Source organism: Erpetoichthys calabaricus, chromosome 12 (assembly GCF_900747795.2).
Source record: "Erpetoichthys calabaricus chromosome 12, fErpCal1.3, whole genome shotgun sequence".
In the NCBI taxonomy this organism is placed as follows: Eukaryota; Metazoa; Chordata; class Cladistia; order Polypteriformes; family Polypteridae; genus Erpetoichthys; species Erpetoichthys calabaricus.
In genome coordinates, this window is record NC_041405.2 from 30,441,410 (window position 1) to 30,457,357 (window position 15,948).

General features: G+C 37.1%; 1 protein-coding gene across 1 annotated transcript in view; it reads left to right on the plus strand.

Annotated features, from left to right (window-relative positions):
- The window catches only part of srebf2 (sterol regulatory element binding transcription factor 2), a 61,922-nt gene extending 46,864 nt beyond the window's left edge, over positions 1-15,058 (plus strand). The window contains exons 11-19 of the mRNA XM_028815320.2: positions 814-980; positions 2,602-2,773; positions 3,403-3,514; positions 3,699-3,808; positions 5,959-6,091; positions 6,220-6,391; positions 10,490-10,666; positions 11,008-11,122; positions 12,016-15,058. Of these exons, the coding sequence (XP_028671153.2) occupies positions 814-980; positions 2,602-2,773; positions 3,403-3,514; positions 3,699-3,808; positions 5,959-6,091; positions 6,220-6,391; positions 10,490-10,666; positions 11,008-11,122; positions 12,016-12,236 (1,379 nt within the window). The 3' untranslated portion in view covers positions 12,237-15,058. The remainder of the gene's footprint in view (positions 1-813; positions 981-2,601; positions 2,774-3,402; positions 3,515-3,698; positions 3,809-5,958; positions 6,092-6,219; positions 6,392-10,489; positions 10,667-11,007; positions 11,123-12,015) is intronic.
- Positions 15,059-15,948: the final 890 nt, after the last annotated feature.

Genomic DNA, 15,948 nt, shown 5'->3' on the forward strand with positions numbered 1-15,948 from the left:
AAAGCAAAAAGGTCATAATTGAATGCTCAACCTGTATAATTCATCCGAAAATGTATTAAGGTAAATTTAAGAGGGTGGTGTTTTATTTAAAAAAAAAAAACATGCTCTTTGCATTTTACTTGACACCTTTCAGAAAAGCACAAATGTGAAAATGCAGAAATGTGGTAAATTTCCTGTTAATTATGTTTAATGATGGTTTATCAAGAATATTATGGGATTAATGAACTTTTTGAACTTTTTCCATATTTCACATGTTCAAGAGGTATTGTTTTCGTTTAAAAAAGCAACTTCTGGTTTTCAGCAGAAAAACAGTGTATGATACCACTTGGACTTGTATTAAACATTTTTGGAAAGGTGTATGTTTGCATGTCTGTGGTAGAAATATTTTCAGACACTGTAATTGAATAAAAATGTAGAACAAATTTTGTTGATAATTTGCACTTGTTAGTCTTAAAAGAGCTAGGTTTTGGGTGAAATCCAAGTGTTCGACTTTGGTTGTTTAAAATTCAACATTTTTTAAAGTCAATGCCAACAAACTATTGCTTAGCCATTCACCAAATATGGCATATGGATTTGAAACTGGGGAAAAAATAATCTTAAGTGAATTTTGAGTTCAGTCTGCAGCTCAAGCTTTGCGTTTTGAGACCTTAAAATTTTCAAATGTCATAATGATATTGTGACTTGCATATAGTTTTGATAAAATTACACTACATATTGTACTCTTGTTGTGAATATGGAGAAAATCAAGTGTTGGGCACAGAAGATTGTTATTAATTCCATTATTCCTCTGATTGCTTGTTTATTTCTTATCAGGAAAGCTTCATTGTAGCACTTTGTGGGGTCTGAACCTGGCCTTGAATGCTGTAAACCTGTCGGAGAGTGCCCAGGAGAAAGTGCCACCAAGTCTTCAAGCTGAAATGTACATCACTACTGCGGTGTCTTTGAAAACTTCTCTCCGCAGCCGCTTCAATTTCTTACCAGTGAGCAAAAGCAAAATGTCCTGCTTATTTGTGGTCTCTTTGAATCTTTCACTTAGTGTACTTTTTTTCTTCCTGCCACATCTAAGTATTTAATTAATACAGGTAGCCGCCGACTTACCACCACGTTCTGTTCCGACAGACTGGTCATAAGTAGATCTGGGCACATGACAGACCAGTAAATGTATTCAAACCTGACTGTATGTAGTACTGTATAACAAGTCCCTTAAGTCATATTATTTGTTTTCTACCCTTTTTATCATCATTCTTCACACATTGTATAGGTTTTTTTTTTTTTTGTATAAATTATTTTAATTATTATTTTTTAATGTTATTAATGTTGCTCGCATGAGTGCCAAACCTTTACCAGCTTCACAAATCAGTTCTTTGACTGTGTTATGTTACATCATCCCAGTGTTCACTGTGCTGAGTTTGAGAGGAGGGATTGTACTGGCAGAGTCTGACCTCTCAAATGTTTTCTGTTTTAACATTTCAGCCTGGTAATAGTAAACATTAACAGGTAAAGAAGTTCAGTGTGGTTTCATTACCACTTCACGGCAGTTCATACGAAACAGCACATCGTGAGTCACAATGCAGAAGCTTCGGAGGTTAACCAGATTCAAAACCAGAGTGCAGCAGTATAGCACTTGTTGTGAACACCGGTTACAATGGGATAACTTGAAGTCACATGCAATCACATTTCCTTTCTTTCCTCCCTCACACTTGGTCACCTTCATTTTTGTGTCAGGATCAATTGCCTCTCTTGCTGTAATTGTAAGACAAATGTAACTGAATGTAGTCAAAACCGCTGCAGGTAATACATTGAGATTGAGATGAATGAGTCACAGCATATGGAGCTGGCGTGGCAAAAACTCTCGTTTGCCCCATTAGACATGGTAGCAGTTATAAGTCGAGTCGTAAGATGCATAGATCGTAAGTTGATGACTACCTGTAATCTGTGTGGATTCCTTTTTTTTTTTTTTTTTGTCTGTCCTCTGAATTGTTTCACTTTTTGCTTTGCGCCCTCCCCCCACCATAACCTATTGTCTATGGGTAAGGAGCGAAACCTTTAGATTCGTCAAAAATTTCGATCTCCGGTTTTCGATGAATCGCAATGTTTTAGGGTCCCTTGATACTGAAAACATCGATATCTCAATTATGTGCGTGTCACAGTTTCTTGAGGATGATCTAGAGCTAAAGTGGCTAAATGGAAAAATACCAAACTCGAAACTTAAGCCTGTTATGAGATGACAATGTGGTAATTGGTTTTTGAGCCAAATCGATCAAGAGAAAGAGACACTCTAGAGGAACCTTCAAAAACCATAATTCTTTAATTTATTATGAATTCTTCTTGTCAGTTGCTATTGTAATAACCTATTTTATGATCAGAAAGATCAGAATCAGTGCGGTAAATAATTACTGAAATGTTATAGAATAGTTCGGGTAACTTGGTTCCTAGGGAGCAAAGCCTGCTGATGCTCATATCCAAATTTTTTAGATTTAAATTTGTTTCCATTCTCTAAATTCTTACTACACTCACTTTTGAATTTATGTCTCTATTGTACTCTATTATACTATGTATGCATGTATGCTGGCTTAACAGATTTTGGACTTGTGTCACTAGGGCTATCTACTTGGTTGTGCAGAAGCTGTAGTAAGCCAGACAGACTCCAGGACCCTTCCAGACTCCTTGTGTTGGTTGTTCAGCCCCTTAGGGCATCGGTTCTTCCTCAGCTGTGAATGGTCAGTTAAATCTGCAACCAGGGACAGCCTTTATACCTCTTACAGGGACCCAGGTGAGTGCTCAAATTAATAAAGGAACTATATATGTGGTTTTCTTCAAAGGACAACTGCCTCTTTTGTTTTTGTGTCTGTAGAATTTTCCATAAGTAACATTTACTGTACAACAGTGGGTAGATTCAACCTTTGCAAAATTAAACTGAATAGCATTTAGTGCTGGGCGATTTAAACAATCTGTTTTTTTTTTTCATGAAAACTATTTTTTCAAAAACGATTATAAGCTTAGGGTATAAAATTCATCAAAACATTTTTTCACCCTTCTTATTTGTACAGAAATAGATCAGGTCTGTAGTCTGTCACTAAGCATATACTCTTGGTGAAACACCAAAACAGCAGCCAGTTCCAATTCACTTTGCAGTATCACATGTCCCTATGAATTAGACACCCAGTAATTATCACCAGCGAGGTCCTGAATAGTTTGAGACATTTTCTGCAGAGACAGCTAATTGGTGAATGAAGCTGAGGAGGACAGTGTGTTAACTGAGCTAATCTCGTGTTGCATATGTGCTACTCATCCAGTTGTAATTTAAAATTTCATTTTTAGCAAATTAGACAGATTTATTTATTTTCTAAGTGAAAATGTTGTATGTTAGAGGCTAATGTACCTATTTATGTTTGGCTTCAGTTGACCCAATTGCACAGGTCCATAGGGCATTCTGTGAGAAGCTGCTGGAGAGGGCTGTGCACTCCCTTATCAAGCCAGACTCCAACTTGGACCCAGCAAGAGAAGAGAGTGGGTAAGAACAGCTGAACAAAGTTTCTGGTTGCTTTTTAAATTTGGAACTTTTGAGCTAATCATTTTGCTTTTTTTCTTTTCATTTTAATATTAATAGTTATGTCTTATGTATTTTGTGTGGTGATGGTATATAGACAAAAAAAAGGGAGAAAGAAATTCTCCAGTCTTTGTTAATGTTGTGTTAGGGAGTTTGCAGGTGCACAGGAATATCTACAACTCTTGAAGAGCTACTCTGAGGACAGCACTTCAAATGGTCAACCTTTTACTGTTTCCACAGGCTTGGCTTCCTTTAGAGGTGAGTGTTTAAAAGTCATAGTTACAGGGTGAAGTGTTCCCTACTTTGTGTGATGCAATAATATACAGCGGATTCAGAAAGTATTGACATCCCTTCACTTTCTGCACAATTCATTGTGTTGTAGATTTAATTTTAAATGAATACATTTGCCATTTATACTCGTCAATATATACTCGGCAACCCATAATGAAAAGGAGAATACATATTTCAGAAAAGTATGCATATTTATTTAAAAAATCAAAAACTGAAATCTCTCATTTCTGTAAGTATTCAGAGCATTTACTATGCCACTCCAGATTGTGGTCATATATACCGGTATCCTGTTTGCTTTAATTATTCTTGAGATGTGTCTAGAACTTCATTGGAGTCCACCTATGACCAACTGAGTTGATCGACTAGCGTTTAGAAAGGCACACACCTGCATATATAAGGTCCAACAATTCACACTGTATTTGGGGGAAAAAAACCAAGCTGTGAAGTTCAATGATCTTTCTGCCAACCTCCAGGAGCAATTTGTGGTGAGGCATAGATCAGAGCAAGGGAATAAACCCAGGTGTAAAGCTTTCTGTGTTCCCAGAAGCACTATGACCTCAATAATTGCAAAATGAAAGATGTTTGGAACCACCAGGAATTTTCCTAGAGTTTCATGCTTCATACTGTTTGTGGAATCTTATGAGTTTATTTAATGAATGAAATAGTTTTTTCTCCTTTCGATGATCCCTCTCTGGTGATGGGAGAAAGCAACCATTAAATAAATGAGGATGCACTTTATGGTTGGGCATACATGCTATACAAGTGTTCTAATTTAATGGCTTTGAAAATCTGGTCACCCCGTAATTTACCATGAGAGTGCCACATTCACTTCGTAATGATCATTCGCTGTAATAAGGTTTGTCTTTCATGTCTATTTCCTAACATTTGACATAACTAAATAGCATTGCAAGTCCCATTTGCAAATCCAATGCTTAAGCCCAGAAGAATTTAGTTACAAAAGATTTTTTTAGGATATGTCTGTGAGTGAGAGCGGAACCTACAATTGGCCAGAGGCCTATTTTCAGCCATTTGCCCAGTCCTGGTGGGATAGCCTGTGATCTCCATAACCGTAAAATGAATTGAGAAGGTTCTAGAACGTGCGTCCTGAACTCAGTCCTCGGAGGGCTACAGTGCCTGTGCAGCCCTGAAACGCACCTGAATGTTATGCCCTGTATATATTTTCTAACTTTTTTAAGATAAACAGGGCACTGGGTATGATCCTTTTAAATAAAACTTTAAAAGGTTTATGGATTGGTCCTTTGGAGACTTCCTTTGCTCTGATGTAAGTAGGATGGAAGAGGCTAAAGAGTGTGTAGGTAAATCACAAGCATTCAGTCATACACATTAATTAAACATCTCAAAATGGGAAAGCTGAGGCACACCACACAGTAATGTGCAAAATGCATAAAATATATTACGAAAGATGAAAGTCTTAAGTGTTGCCCTACTTTATTCCCTTTTGTTACTCCGGCCAGTTGTTTTAATTTCAGTTTGTAGGGTTCCTTTTACCAGTCTTGTCTCTGTTTTAGTATTTTATGTTAACACCTGAGACCCGACCTGTACGAGTTTGCTCTATTGCATTTCAAGGTAAATATAGCCTCAGGATCGTATCCAATATGACCTGAATTCAATATAATATTTTGGAGCAGCTGGGCTAGATCTTTGTTGGTTTCTTTGTTTCTTTATTTCTACAGCTGACTCACTTAGTGTTCTGTTTTGCAGATTTGTAAACAAGTTGATTGTGTGTGTGCTATTGTGTACAGTATGTCTGAGGCTGAGTTGTCATCTATTGTCTTCTCAGAGGTTTATGGCAATTAGCACACAGCATTTCCTTTTAACATAAGTAATCCTAGGGAAAGTGTTAACCACAATTCAGGTAAGGAATAACCAAGGGCAGAGTCTAAATCTAGAGTCGGGAATCAGAATTAAAAATGTTGCAGTAAATCTTTTTCCTTGATTCATACGACGTCTACTTCTGCTTACTGATTTAAAAAAAAAAAAAAGCAGCACGAGATTTAGTATAAAATCCTATCCTTTGTTAAAAATATTTTAAATATTTCAGAGTTTCTTTTAAATTAGCCATTTTATTTATACAGTATATAATGTGGTTATTTTAGGTGGAGATCCTGTGTGCCGCTGGTGGTCACTAGTCCTTAGCATGGTTGTTCAGTGGCTCCAGGGTGATGATGCTGTTATAAAATCTTACCTGCCTGAAATAGAACGGATGCCTAAGGCCCTGCAGTTTCATGAGTAAGTGTTCAGCCATCCCTCTTCTGAATTCTGTTTACATCTGTTGTAAAGGAGTGGCAGTGCAAATTAGTTTGTTTTGTTTCAGTGTAGGCTTTTATTTTGTGTAATGTGTCTTGTGTCTATTTCAGCCATCCACTGCCCAAGGCCATTCTTCATCTTTGTAGGGCAATGCAGGGCTGTCTGCTTTCCAACAAAGCTGAGGCTCTGCATAGTTGCTTGATACAGTGTGAAAAGGCCAGCGGCTACCTCAGAGGAAGTCTAAATTTACCCACGAGTAATACCAGTGATGGGCTGAATAAGGTAATGTACACATTAGCACATTCACCTCTGTATAATGTTCAGACTTTCTCATTTTTTCAGTTTTTTCAACTGTAGTTTTGATGGTTTATAACTAGACTTATAAACAAAGTTATTATAAATATCGGGACATGCCTGTTCACATGCCAAAAAGTCTTAATGTTATGTGGACGATTCTAAACATTTATACTGCATAAAAGTTTCTGATACAGTAGAAAGGGTATGATTAAATTATAAAACCAAATGTATGTTTTCGTCTAAGTATGTTTCATTTCACAAAGGCATTTTCCGCAAGTGGTTTATCTAACAATATTTTTGTAAAAATACACGTGTTTGGTACGTTGTGAGCATATGGATGACTTTACTTGTGGCTCATATAACACAGGTAACGTGTTTATTGACATTTTGGTATTGTTTGCTGTTGTCCAGCATTGGTCACAATAGATGCCTATTCTATCAGAAACTTTGATATCTCTCTTCTGCAAGAAAACACAGTTTAAAACATTTTCTTAGTGTTCACTACAAACGACACAGTTTAAGTAACATACAGAAAGTACATACTTTTTTTTTGGGTGGAGTATTTATTTAAAGTCAAATCAGTTCTTACTTTTCATTGCATTAGCATACATGGTAATCACATGTAAGGAAGTGGATAAACTCAGTGGCAACAGGGACTACTAAGGAGGTAATTTGGAAATTGTAGAGGGAGAAGTACTGCTTAGATTAAATAGGCTGAAATCAAACAACTCACTTGGCCCAGATAATAATTATTTTCGAATGCTTAAGGAGGTTAGTGAGTACATATATAAACCATATTTTTATGAAGTTACTCCACATTGGGGAAATTCTGAAGGACTGGAAAATGGCAAATATTATCCTGTTATATGAAGAAAGTGATTGGGCCTAATCCAAGCAACCACAGGCTTGTAAACTTAACATGCATCACAGGTAAATTAATGGAAGTAATTATTAAGGAAAAGATTCTCAAAAACAGTACAAAAAACATGAGGTTTTACTGAATACTCCGCGTGGGCTCAGACAAAAGAGGTTGTGTTTTACTAACATGCTGGAATTCTGTGAAGAAGCAACAAAAGTATACAATGAAAGTTGTGCGTACAATATTATTTGTCTTGACTTTCAGAAAGTATTTGATAAGGTACCACATAAGAGATTGGGCATCAAACTAAAAGAAGTGGGAGTTCAGGGTGTAGCTTGTAGATGGGTTTAAAATTGGCTCAGACATGGACTTGGACAGATTTGTGTGAGATGAAATTTAATGTAGGAAATTGTAAAGTATTACACATAGGAAGTAAAAATGTTAAGTTTGAATACGTAAGGGGAGGTCTTAAAACTGAAAGTATACCTTATGAGAAGGATTTAGGAGTCGTAGTGGACTCGTCACTGTCAAATTCCAAACAGCGTTCAGAATCCGTTAAGAAGGCTAAATGAATGTTATGTTATATAGCACGGTATGTATAGTACAAGCCCAAGGAGGTTATGCTTAAGCTTTATAACACACTAGGTAGGCCTCATCTGGAGTTCTGTGAATATAAAATGAGTTAATCAAGAACACAGAGTAACAATTGGAAACTTGTTAGGGGTAAATTTCACACAGACATTGGGAATTTTTTCTTTGCACCGAGAACAATAGATACTTGGAATAAGCTAACAAGTGATAGATAGATAGATAGATTGATACTCACTCAATCAATCAGTCAGTCCCCAAGGGGAAATTCACATACTCCTGCAGCAGCATACTCATAAAAACAATATTAATTAAAGAGTGATGAAAACAGAGTGCGAGACAGGTATAACAGTCATATTGTATAATGTTACCGTTTAACCAAACCCCCCCAACCCTGGTGGAATTGAAAAGTCAGATAGTGTAGGGGAGGAAAAATCTCCTCAGTCTGTCAATGTGGTAGACAGTAGAACTTTTGGGACGTTCAAAACTAGAATTGATGTTATTTTGGAAGAAATAAGTGGATAGGACTGGTGAGCTTTGTTGGGCTGAATGGCCTGAACTTATCTAGATTGTTATAATGCCATAAGCAGAGCAGTGGCTCAGCAGATTCAAGTTTAACTAATTTATCTGGGGTAAGCAAGTGTGTATTGCCAAGTCTCACAATTATAATAAACGAATATTCTTGACTTGTATAATGGTATGGCAGAATCTTCAGTTTTGGGCATCTCTAAAAAGAATTGTACTCTGTCAAAGAAAATACTTGCATTTTAAGACTGACACACCATTTATGTCTGTTGTTTTATGTTATTTGGCCTTTAATAGCAGAACCAGATGAATCCATATGATGTAGTTTTATAATAGCTATGTATTTATCTAACCATTGTCTTCAAAGTGACATAAAGATCACTGTTTAGTTTACATGTTTACCGACTTCTACAGTTTGAGGACTTGCTGATTAAGTGACTTGGCAGGTCAAATACTCTACAAGACATTGGTGCAAATTCAACCTACAGTCTTGTGAATTTTAAGGTCAATATTGTCTTATGTACATTTCAGTGTCTTTGCTCTCAGGTCACACTTATCAAGTCGTTGTTGCACTTGTGTAAGCTTAAAAGACAATGCTTTGTGTATTTCACATTTAAAAGTCAGTTTATAAGAGAAACGTCTTCTTAAAATTTAGTAAATGTTTTACCCTGAGTGCCATGTTCCTCTGTGTAGTTCAGTTCCTTCTGTGCAAAGCACGGCGTGTCAAATGGTTTTAAACCACTGTGCTATCAAAGAATTTACATTCTTAACATCTTGGTAATGAACTTTTTTTATAGGAAAATGTGTCCTTGTGTCCCACCACACAGTGTGTTCTAATGATGTTAATAGGAGGTGGCTGTGGTGCATTGTAGTTGCATTGCATGATCCTTCCTCACCTGTGCAATGTGTCTGCAGTGCAGCACAGAAGCTTTCCAAAATCATCCCAATTGTTACTAAATTAATATTGTGTTTACATTGGTTATAATGCATTCAATAACAATAATACATAAAGAAAAAAAACATGTCAATGAAAGAATAATAGAATAATTAAATAGTATTACAAGGAATAAAGCTTACCAGAAAGCACAAACACAAGTGAGTGTGAAAATATTTGTTAAAAGGAAACTGTAATTAAAGTAAACTTGTATGTACAGATGCTACCTCTGAATGTTACAGGGAAGGCAAGGCCCTCCAATTTAAATCCAGATGTTGAGGTTATGTAGTCAAACTTAAAAAAAAAAAAAAAAAACCTTCTCAGTTTTTATTCCTGTTTTAGATTAATATAATTGATGAGCATTGATGTTTTCAGTTGCCTATTTAAGTCAAAATTGTTGTACTAGATGCATACATTGTTTATATAATGTTGAATAAATTTATCAATGAGTTCTACAGGTTCTCGAGACTGAGTGAAAGACAAGTACAAACGAATTTATTCAAGTATTAGGTCAAATTACCACATGATAGGCAGCAACAGTTCTCAGCTTCATCCAGCAAATTTCTGAATATGAATTTATTACAGGTGAAATGCTCTATTCTTCCTAATTGCACTTTTCCCCATTTTTACAAATAAAAACAGAACTTTTAATATAATCTATTATAAATTAAGCAGATGTGTATTGAAAATACGATCCAGCCAATTCACACTTGATAAATATTCACTTCATGGTTCACTCTAGCTTTAATTTCAAACTGGAAATCCTTATATGTTTACAATTGGCAGTGTTGTGAAGCTTGAGCATATTCATAATAATTATAGAAGTTTTGCTTTGATTTGTTAAACTTGACTTGACTGTATGGAATGTTATCTGTTTCTAATTAAAATAAATAATAAAAATATGTAAAAAAATAATAATAATAATTACAGAAGTGTTTTCTTTGAGGACAACGCAGTGACTACAAATCCACTGCATGTTCTCCGAGTCTGAGACAGTTCCATCCTGCAATGGACTTGAACCCAAGCCAGGGCCATTTCCTACGTTGTGCTCATGTAGTCTTAGACAACCCCGAGTTGAATTATGTTGGGTTATGAATATTGGAATAAGTTGTCTGCAGTGCTAAGGAACATGAAAGTTGTTTTTTTTTTTTTTCCCCTTTAAATCGACTCAACTTAGGCAGTGGAGATGCTCATCTGTGACCTGTTGCTGACCCTGCGGACAGATCTCTGGCAGCGAGGTAGTGAGGTAGGAGGAGAGCCAACCCTTGTTTCTGGAGCACAGTTAGCTGGCTTTCAGAGAGACCTGAGCAGCCTTCGGAAGTTGGGACACTGCTTCAGAGAGGCACAGCGCAAGGTAAATTAAGTTTCCTGGTGTGCAGTATCAAAGGTGCCAGCAGTAGGAAAGCACTGTTTGCTTTAAAAAGCATAAATGTTTTATTGATAAATTCTTTAACAATAATATGCAGGCCCACATGAAGTGTCATTAAATAGCACGGCTAACCATTAACTTTAAGGTGATGCTGATTACTCTTAAACCAGACCAGAAGCTTGGAAAAATTATCACTCTTTTCTGGTCTGTTCAGTATGTCCTGTATTTTTGCGTCAGCATTTAGTGAAAGAAAGAGGAAAGCAAAGAATCTTTTTTGACGCCACACTCGGCCTTTACCTTATCCTAACCTTTGTTTCATTTTATAGATGTTCCTCCATGAAGCCACAGTGCGATTAATGGCAGGAGCAAGTCCAACACGAACACATCAACTGCTTGAACATAATCTGCGCAGAAGAACAGCTCCAAACTGTGACTCTAAAGGTAATGCAGTGCTAAATAATTTGTCGGTGTTCTTTTGTTTTTAATATAAAGCAGTGGACTACATTAGAGAAAACTTGACAAGTATTAAAACTTTAGAGCCTTTTCATGACATCTAATGCGCTGTATTGAAGGGGACCAAATTAGTTCTGACCTTGTAGATAATTTTTGTGACAAATAAAACTTATACATCTTAAGCCAATGTCCCATTACACAGCTTCTATTCCAAGGGGACGTCAAATTGGACGACTGTGCAACGACTTTCCAGCACAGTTTCACATTTCCAATGTATCAGAAGCTTGACCCTTCTTCTAACAGCCCATAACATGGTGCCTGATGGAGCTGGATCCTGTGCGAAGGCTTTATGGGTTCAGGGAGTTCAGCCACATCCTGGCGCCTTCTTTGTTTTCCCCGAACTCTGTTGTGATATGTAAAACATGCACTATCGGACAGATGAATTTTTCTTCTGTTTGTCAGTTCCAAAACAGCCGTGTTCTTTACTCTTCATAGCTGCATTATATGCATGTTACTAGTGGGTGAGCGCTCATTTGTTCTCAAGTCTCACAGACACAAGTCCGCCCTTAAGAATTAAACAAGTTTGATTTTTGTTGCAGTGAGTTTCAGATTAGTCTGACTGAGTCCCTGGGTATGTCAAACTGTACAACTGGTGATAATTGGAAGTGTAGTATGATGTTTGTGACTAAAAAATCAGTAAAAATGTTGTTTAATGTGATATGGCCTTGAATTGTTATTTTCTCTGACAGAAAAAAATAAAACTGTATGTTTGACAGTAAAGGCCACACACATCTTACCAGAATAACATGATCACCACATTGGACCATAGAATGCCGTCAGTGATACAGATGGCTTTTTCTTCTCTTTGTTTCCCAATGAAGGTTCCAGTGCTAGTCTTCCAGGAGAGAGGGAGCGAGCTCACGCCATCTTGTTGGCATGTCGGCATCTACCCTTGCCTCTTCTGACTCCCCCTGGACAGCGAGCAGTGCTCCTAGCTGAAGCTGCTCGGACATTGGAGAGGGTGGGAGACAAGCGTTCAGTCCATGACTGCCAGCAAATGCTGTTGAAATTGAGCGGAGGTACAACCATTGCTGCTTCATAATAGCGGGATTCCAGAATGGATGATAAAGAAGCAGTCTGTCTCTCTTTTTTTGTTTTTTTTTTTGTCACAAAATGAAATAAAACTGTTGTATTTACAATGTATGACCATTGGAATGTCACATTTGACTTATCTGCTTTTGTAGCAGTCAAGAACTGTAAAATGTAGGGAGGCACCCAGAGGAACCCCATCATAGATTTGACAGTGTAGAGGTTATGACGGTAATCATTCTGAGGCTTATCCACATGCTGTCAACATACAGAAAGCAGAAATTAACATTCAACTGTTTTTATATGGAGCAGGAAACCACATGCCGAGCATTTTAAAACTTCCTTTTGAGTTCTGTTTGAATGAAGGTAAAAATGACCCATCAACATTCCCATAGCACGACAGGCAGCTAGTTTCTAAGTAACACTAGGCCTTTATACCTTAAACTGGCAATGTTTTTGTAAAGGCTAGAGCATCTCAATTCTTTTTGCTTCATTTTTCTGGTAAGAAGACATTATGCAGTTGAGGTACTATTAATTTACTTTATGCCAGTTAGAATTCAATTATATTTTTGTGTTTGTTGTATTTATAAGGAGATCATCAGGTATGGGTCATTCAAAGGTGTTCTGGTGTTATAAGGTCAGATCAATCAAATGTGTTAAGGAATTAAAAATCACCCTTTTGTTGATTCCCACCTTTGCAATTCCGTTGGGTACCTCCACATTTGTTTTGTAAGATTTGAATTGTTAAAGACATCTTATTCTACCTCCTGCTTTTTTTTTTTTTTTAATTTGTTACACTGGATGATAACTAAATCATTGATTTGATGATGACATTAGAGAGTCTCGCACCCAGCTGTGAGTGCACATACACAAACACAAAAGGGAGTGATTATTACAGTGGGCCTGTCGTGGAATCATTTGTGATGGTCTTGTACACCCAGCGGACCCCTATATCCAGTTTGAACTGTGTAGTTTTATAATTGCAGTTCCCCAGATCACACCCTGAGTGGGCTGGTGCTTATCTGCCCATTTCCAGAGTACCTGCTCACTGCACCCTGCCATTATGGGTAAATCAGTACTGTTTTTAGGTGAATTCCTTCAGTCATACCAAGATGGGTAATTGACTGAAAATGAGCCCTGAAAGACCCCCATTTAATAATATTTAACCATTGATGATATGCTGAGAAGTGTGTACAATGGTGAGTGCACACTGATATATATGTATATATTTGTTTGTATATTTATATGCTTTGAGTAGGTGGGCACCTGTCATCATTTTCTCGCCAGTTTCTTGGAAGCTTTCCTTTTAATGTTTAATGCTCACCGTTCAAAGGCTTATTCTAGTGCTTTTTAGGCCATAAGAGCAGTTTTTATTTTTTTATATAGATTGTATTTCATTGCATAGCTTCCTGTACAGGTCACTGGAGTTATATTTGTGAGAAAACAAAAAAAAAGGACCTTTTCAAATATTATTTAGTAATCATTTGGAGGAAAAATACCCCAGGGCACTTCTTTACTACACAAAGAACATCATTGGGCTCCTTTTCCCCACTTGTGGAGTGGGCTTAGAATACTCGAGGGCCTGTTGCTTTGTCATGAGTAGCCCATTGCCTTGTGGTCATTTCAGACTCTTGTAATTCTTACTTCTAAAGCTGCATTCATTTGTAAATAAAGGAATCTGTGCATATCAAATGTACCAAACTGTAATTCATACTTTATTTATCACAGTTTCTGCATCAGCCCTTGACTATAACCTTCATTGTCTAAAATTGTTCTCCAGCAGTACATTGGAGATTCCCTCTTATTGACCCCACTGCAGTTTTTAGGTCTGATATTGTTGGGTTTCTGTTTCTGGATTCACGTCAGAGTTGTTTTTCCCAGACAGCCATTCACCTTCAGCCAGTGCCAACATAAAGCAGGGGTTGTATGCATGTAGACACAACTCCACATATTCTACTGAAGGTTTAGAAAGTTGGCCTAACTTGAAAATTTAAATTGAATTGAAAGATTGATTTCCTCCAAGCTCAGAAGTTTTTGTATGTATTTTTTCCTTATAGTATGGCATGATTGGTTGTGCTGCCCCTTCTTTATGATGTCATACTAACTTTAAAACTAAATGGTTGAAGGTACATGATTGTTTTGGAATGGCAACCTGTGATGTGACCCCAGGAACATCTGAAACCCATTGAACTAAGATATATGCACTGCAGTTGAGATGATGTGACCAATATTCTAAAATGAGCAAATGGCCACAGATAGGCTCTCAGGAGGAAACAAAATTAATTTTGAATTGAAATGCTACAAATTGTAAGATTACGATGGGAGAAAATGAACAGTTCATAGGATTATCTGTGATTAAAAACAAAAGTAGGAGTGCCGGGCTTACTTCCAGCAATCAAATTTTGTAGAAGAGAGGGGCTGAGGCGTGAAAGTAGGAGAGAGCGTTCAGCAGTGGTGCCTGGTAACTTCGACTTGGTGCTGGTGGTCTGTAAGATGGATACCCCATGTTTTGATTTCAGTAACCGTTCCACATTTGCTCTGAAGCATATGTTTTAAGGACCTTCTGTGTGTAATTTTTCTATGTTTATGTAGGTTTGAAAGTTTTAATTTATGTTGAAAGTTATATTCATGAGCACTTGTTTAAAAGTATTTGATTTTATGTATCTAGTGTAATAAAGTCATCTTTGTGTGGTGTCTGAGTTTGTACAATATTTTTATCAGTTATTCCCACTGCTGCACATCACATCAACAAATCTAGTACATGGGGATATGATGCAGAGCATTTTGATTTTGTTTTGTAAATCTTACTTTTAAAATAAAACAGCTGTGCCTCCATATGCCTGGTTTATCTCTTTGGTGTTTTTTCTTCCAGCATATTTGTGTGTTTACTTGAAACCTGTCGCTCATCTAGAGTGTGAATTTGAGTGCTTTACCGATCACACCCGAGTGGATACTAATCAGTGTCAGAGGCTGTGCTTACTCTACTGTATGATACTGCATGAAGCCCACCCACACTGTAAAGTGTTAGAATTTACACTGCTCGGGATTTTGTATATTTCTTGTTCTTGATTATTTCAGACACTTTTTACATGCCTAGAAAATGTCTCCTATGTCTCCTTTATCCAGCAGAAGGTGTTCGCTTCCTTGGAATGCAGTTCTTTTAAAAAACTGTCTGTTCCTGCCTCGTGCCTTGGTGTGAAGAGAAATGGAACTTAAAGTGATAGACTACACTTGATTTCTTTTTAATGATGATTGCTTGCAAGGCCATGTAGAGGAAAAAAAATACAATTTCTTTTAAAAGTGAATTACTTTAGTGTGGTGTGCAGGCTAAGGCTTTGGAATATGAACCCTGAGGTTGTGGGTTAAAATCCTGCTACTGGCACTGTGTGACCATGAGCAAGTCCTTTAACCCGTCTGTGCCCCAATTTGAAAAAACAAAAGAAATGTAATCAGTTGTATCTCTGATGTTGCTAGGTTTCCTTGGATAAAGAGTCAGGCAAATAATAATTCATAACTGGGCACAAAGTAGTCTTGGTCGAGCTGCCTGTACATCAGAGTCAACAAACTGACACAGGAACAATCAAGAATGACCAATTTACCCAATCTACATGCCTTTTGGGATATCAGAAGTAAAATTTAAGCATCCAGAGGAAAGTCCCACTATACAGGAACAATGACTGAGCTAGGATCAGGGCACTGGACCTGAGAAACTGCAGCACTCCCCA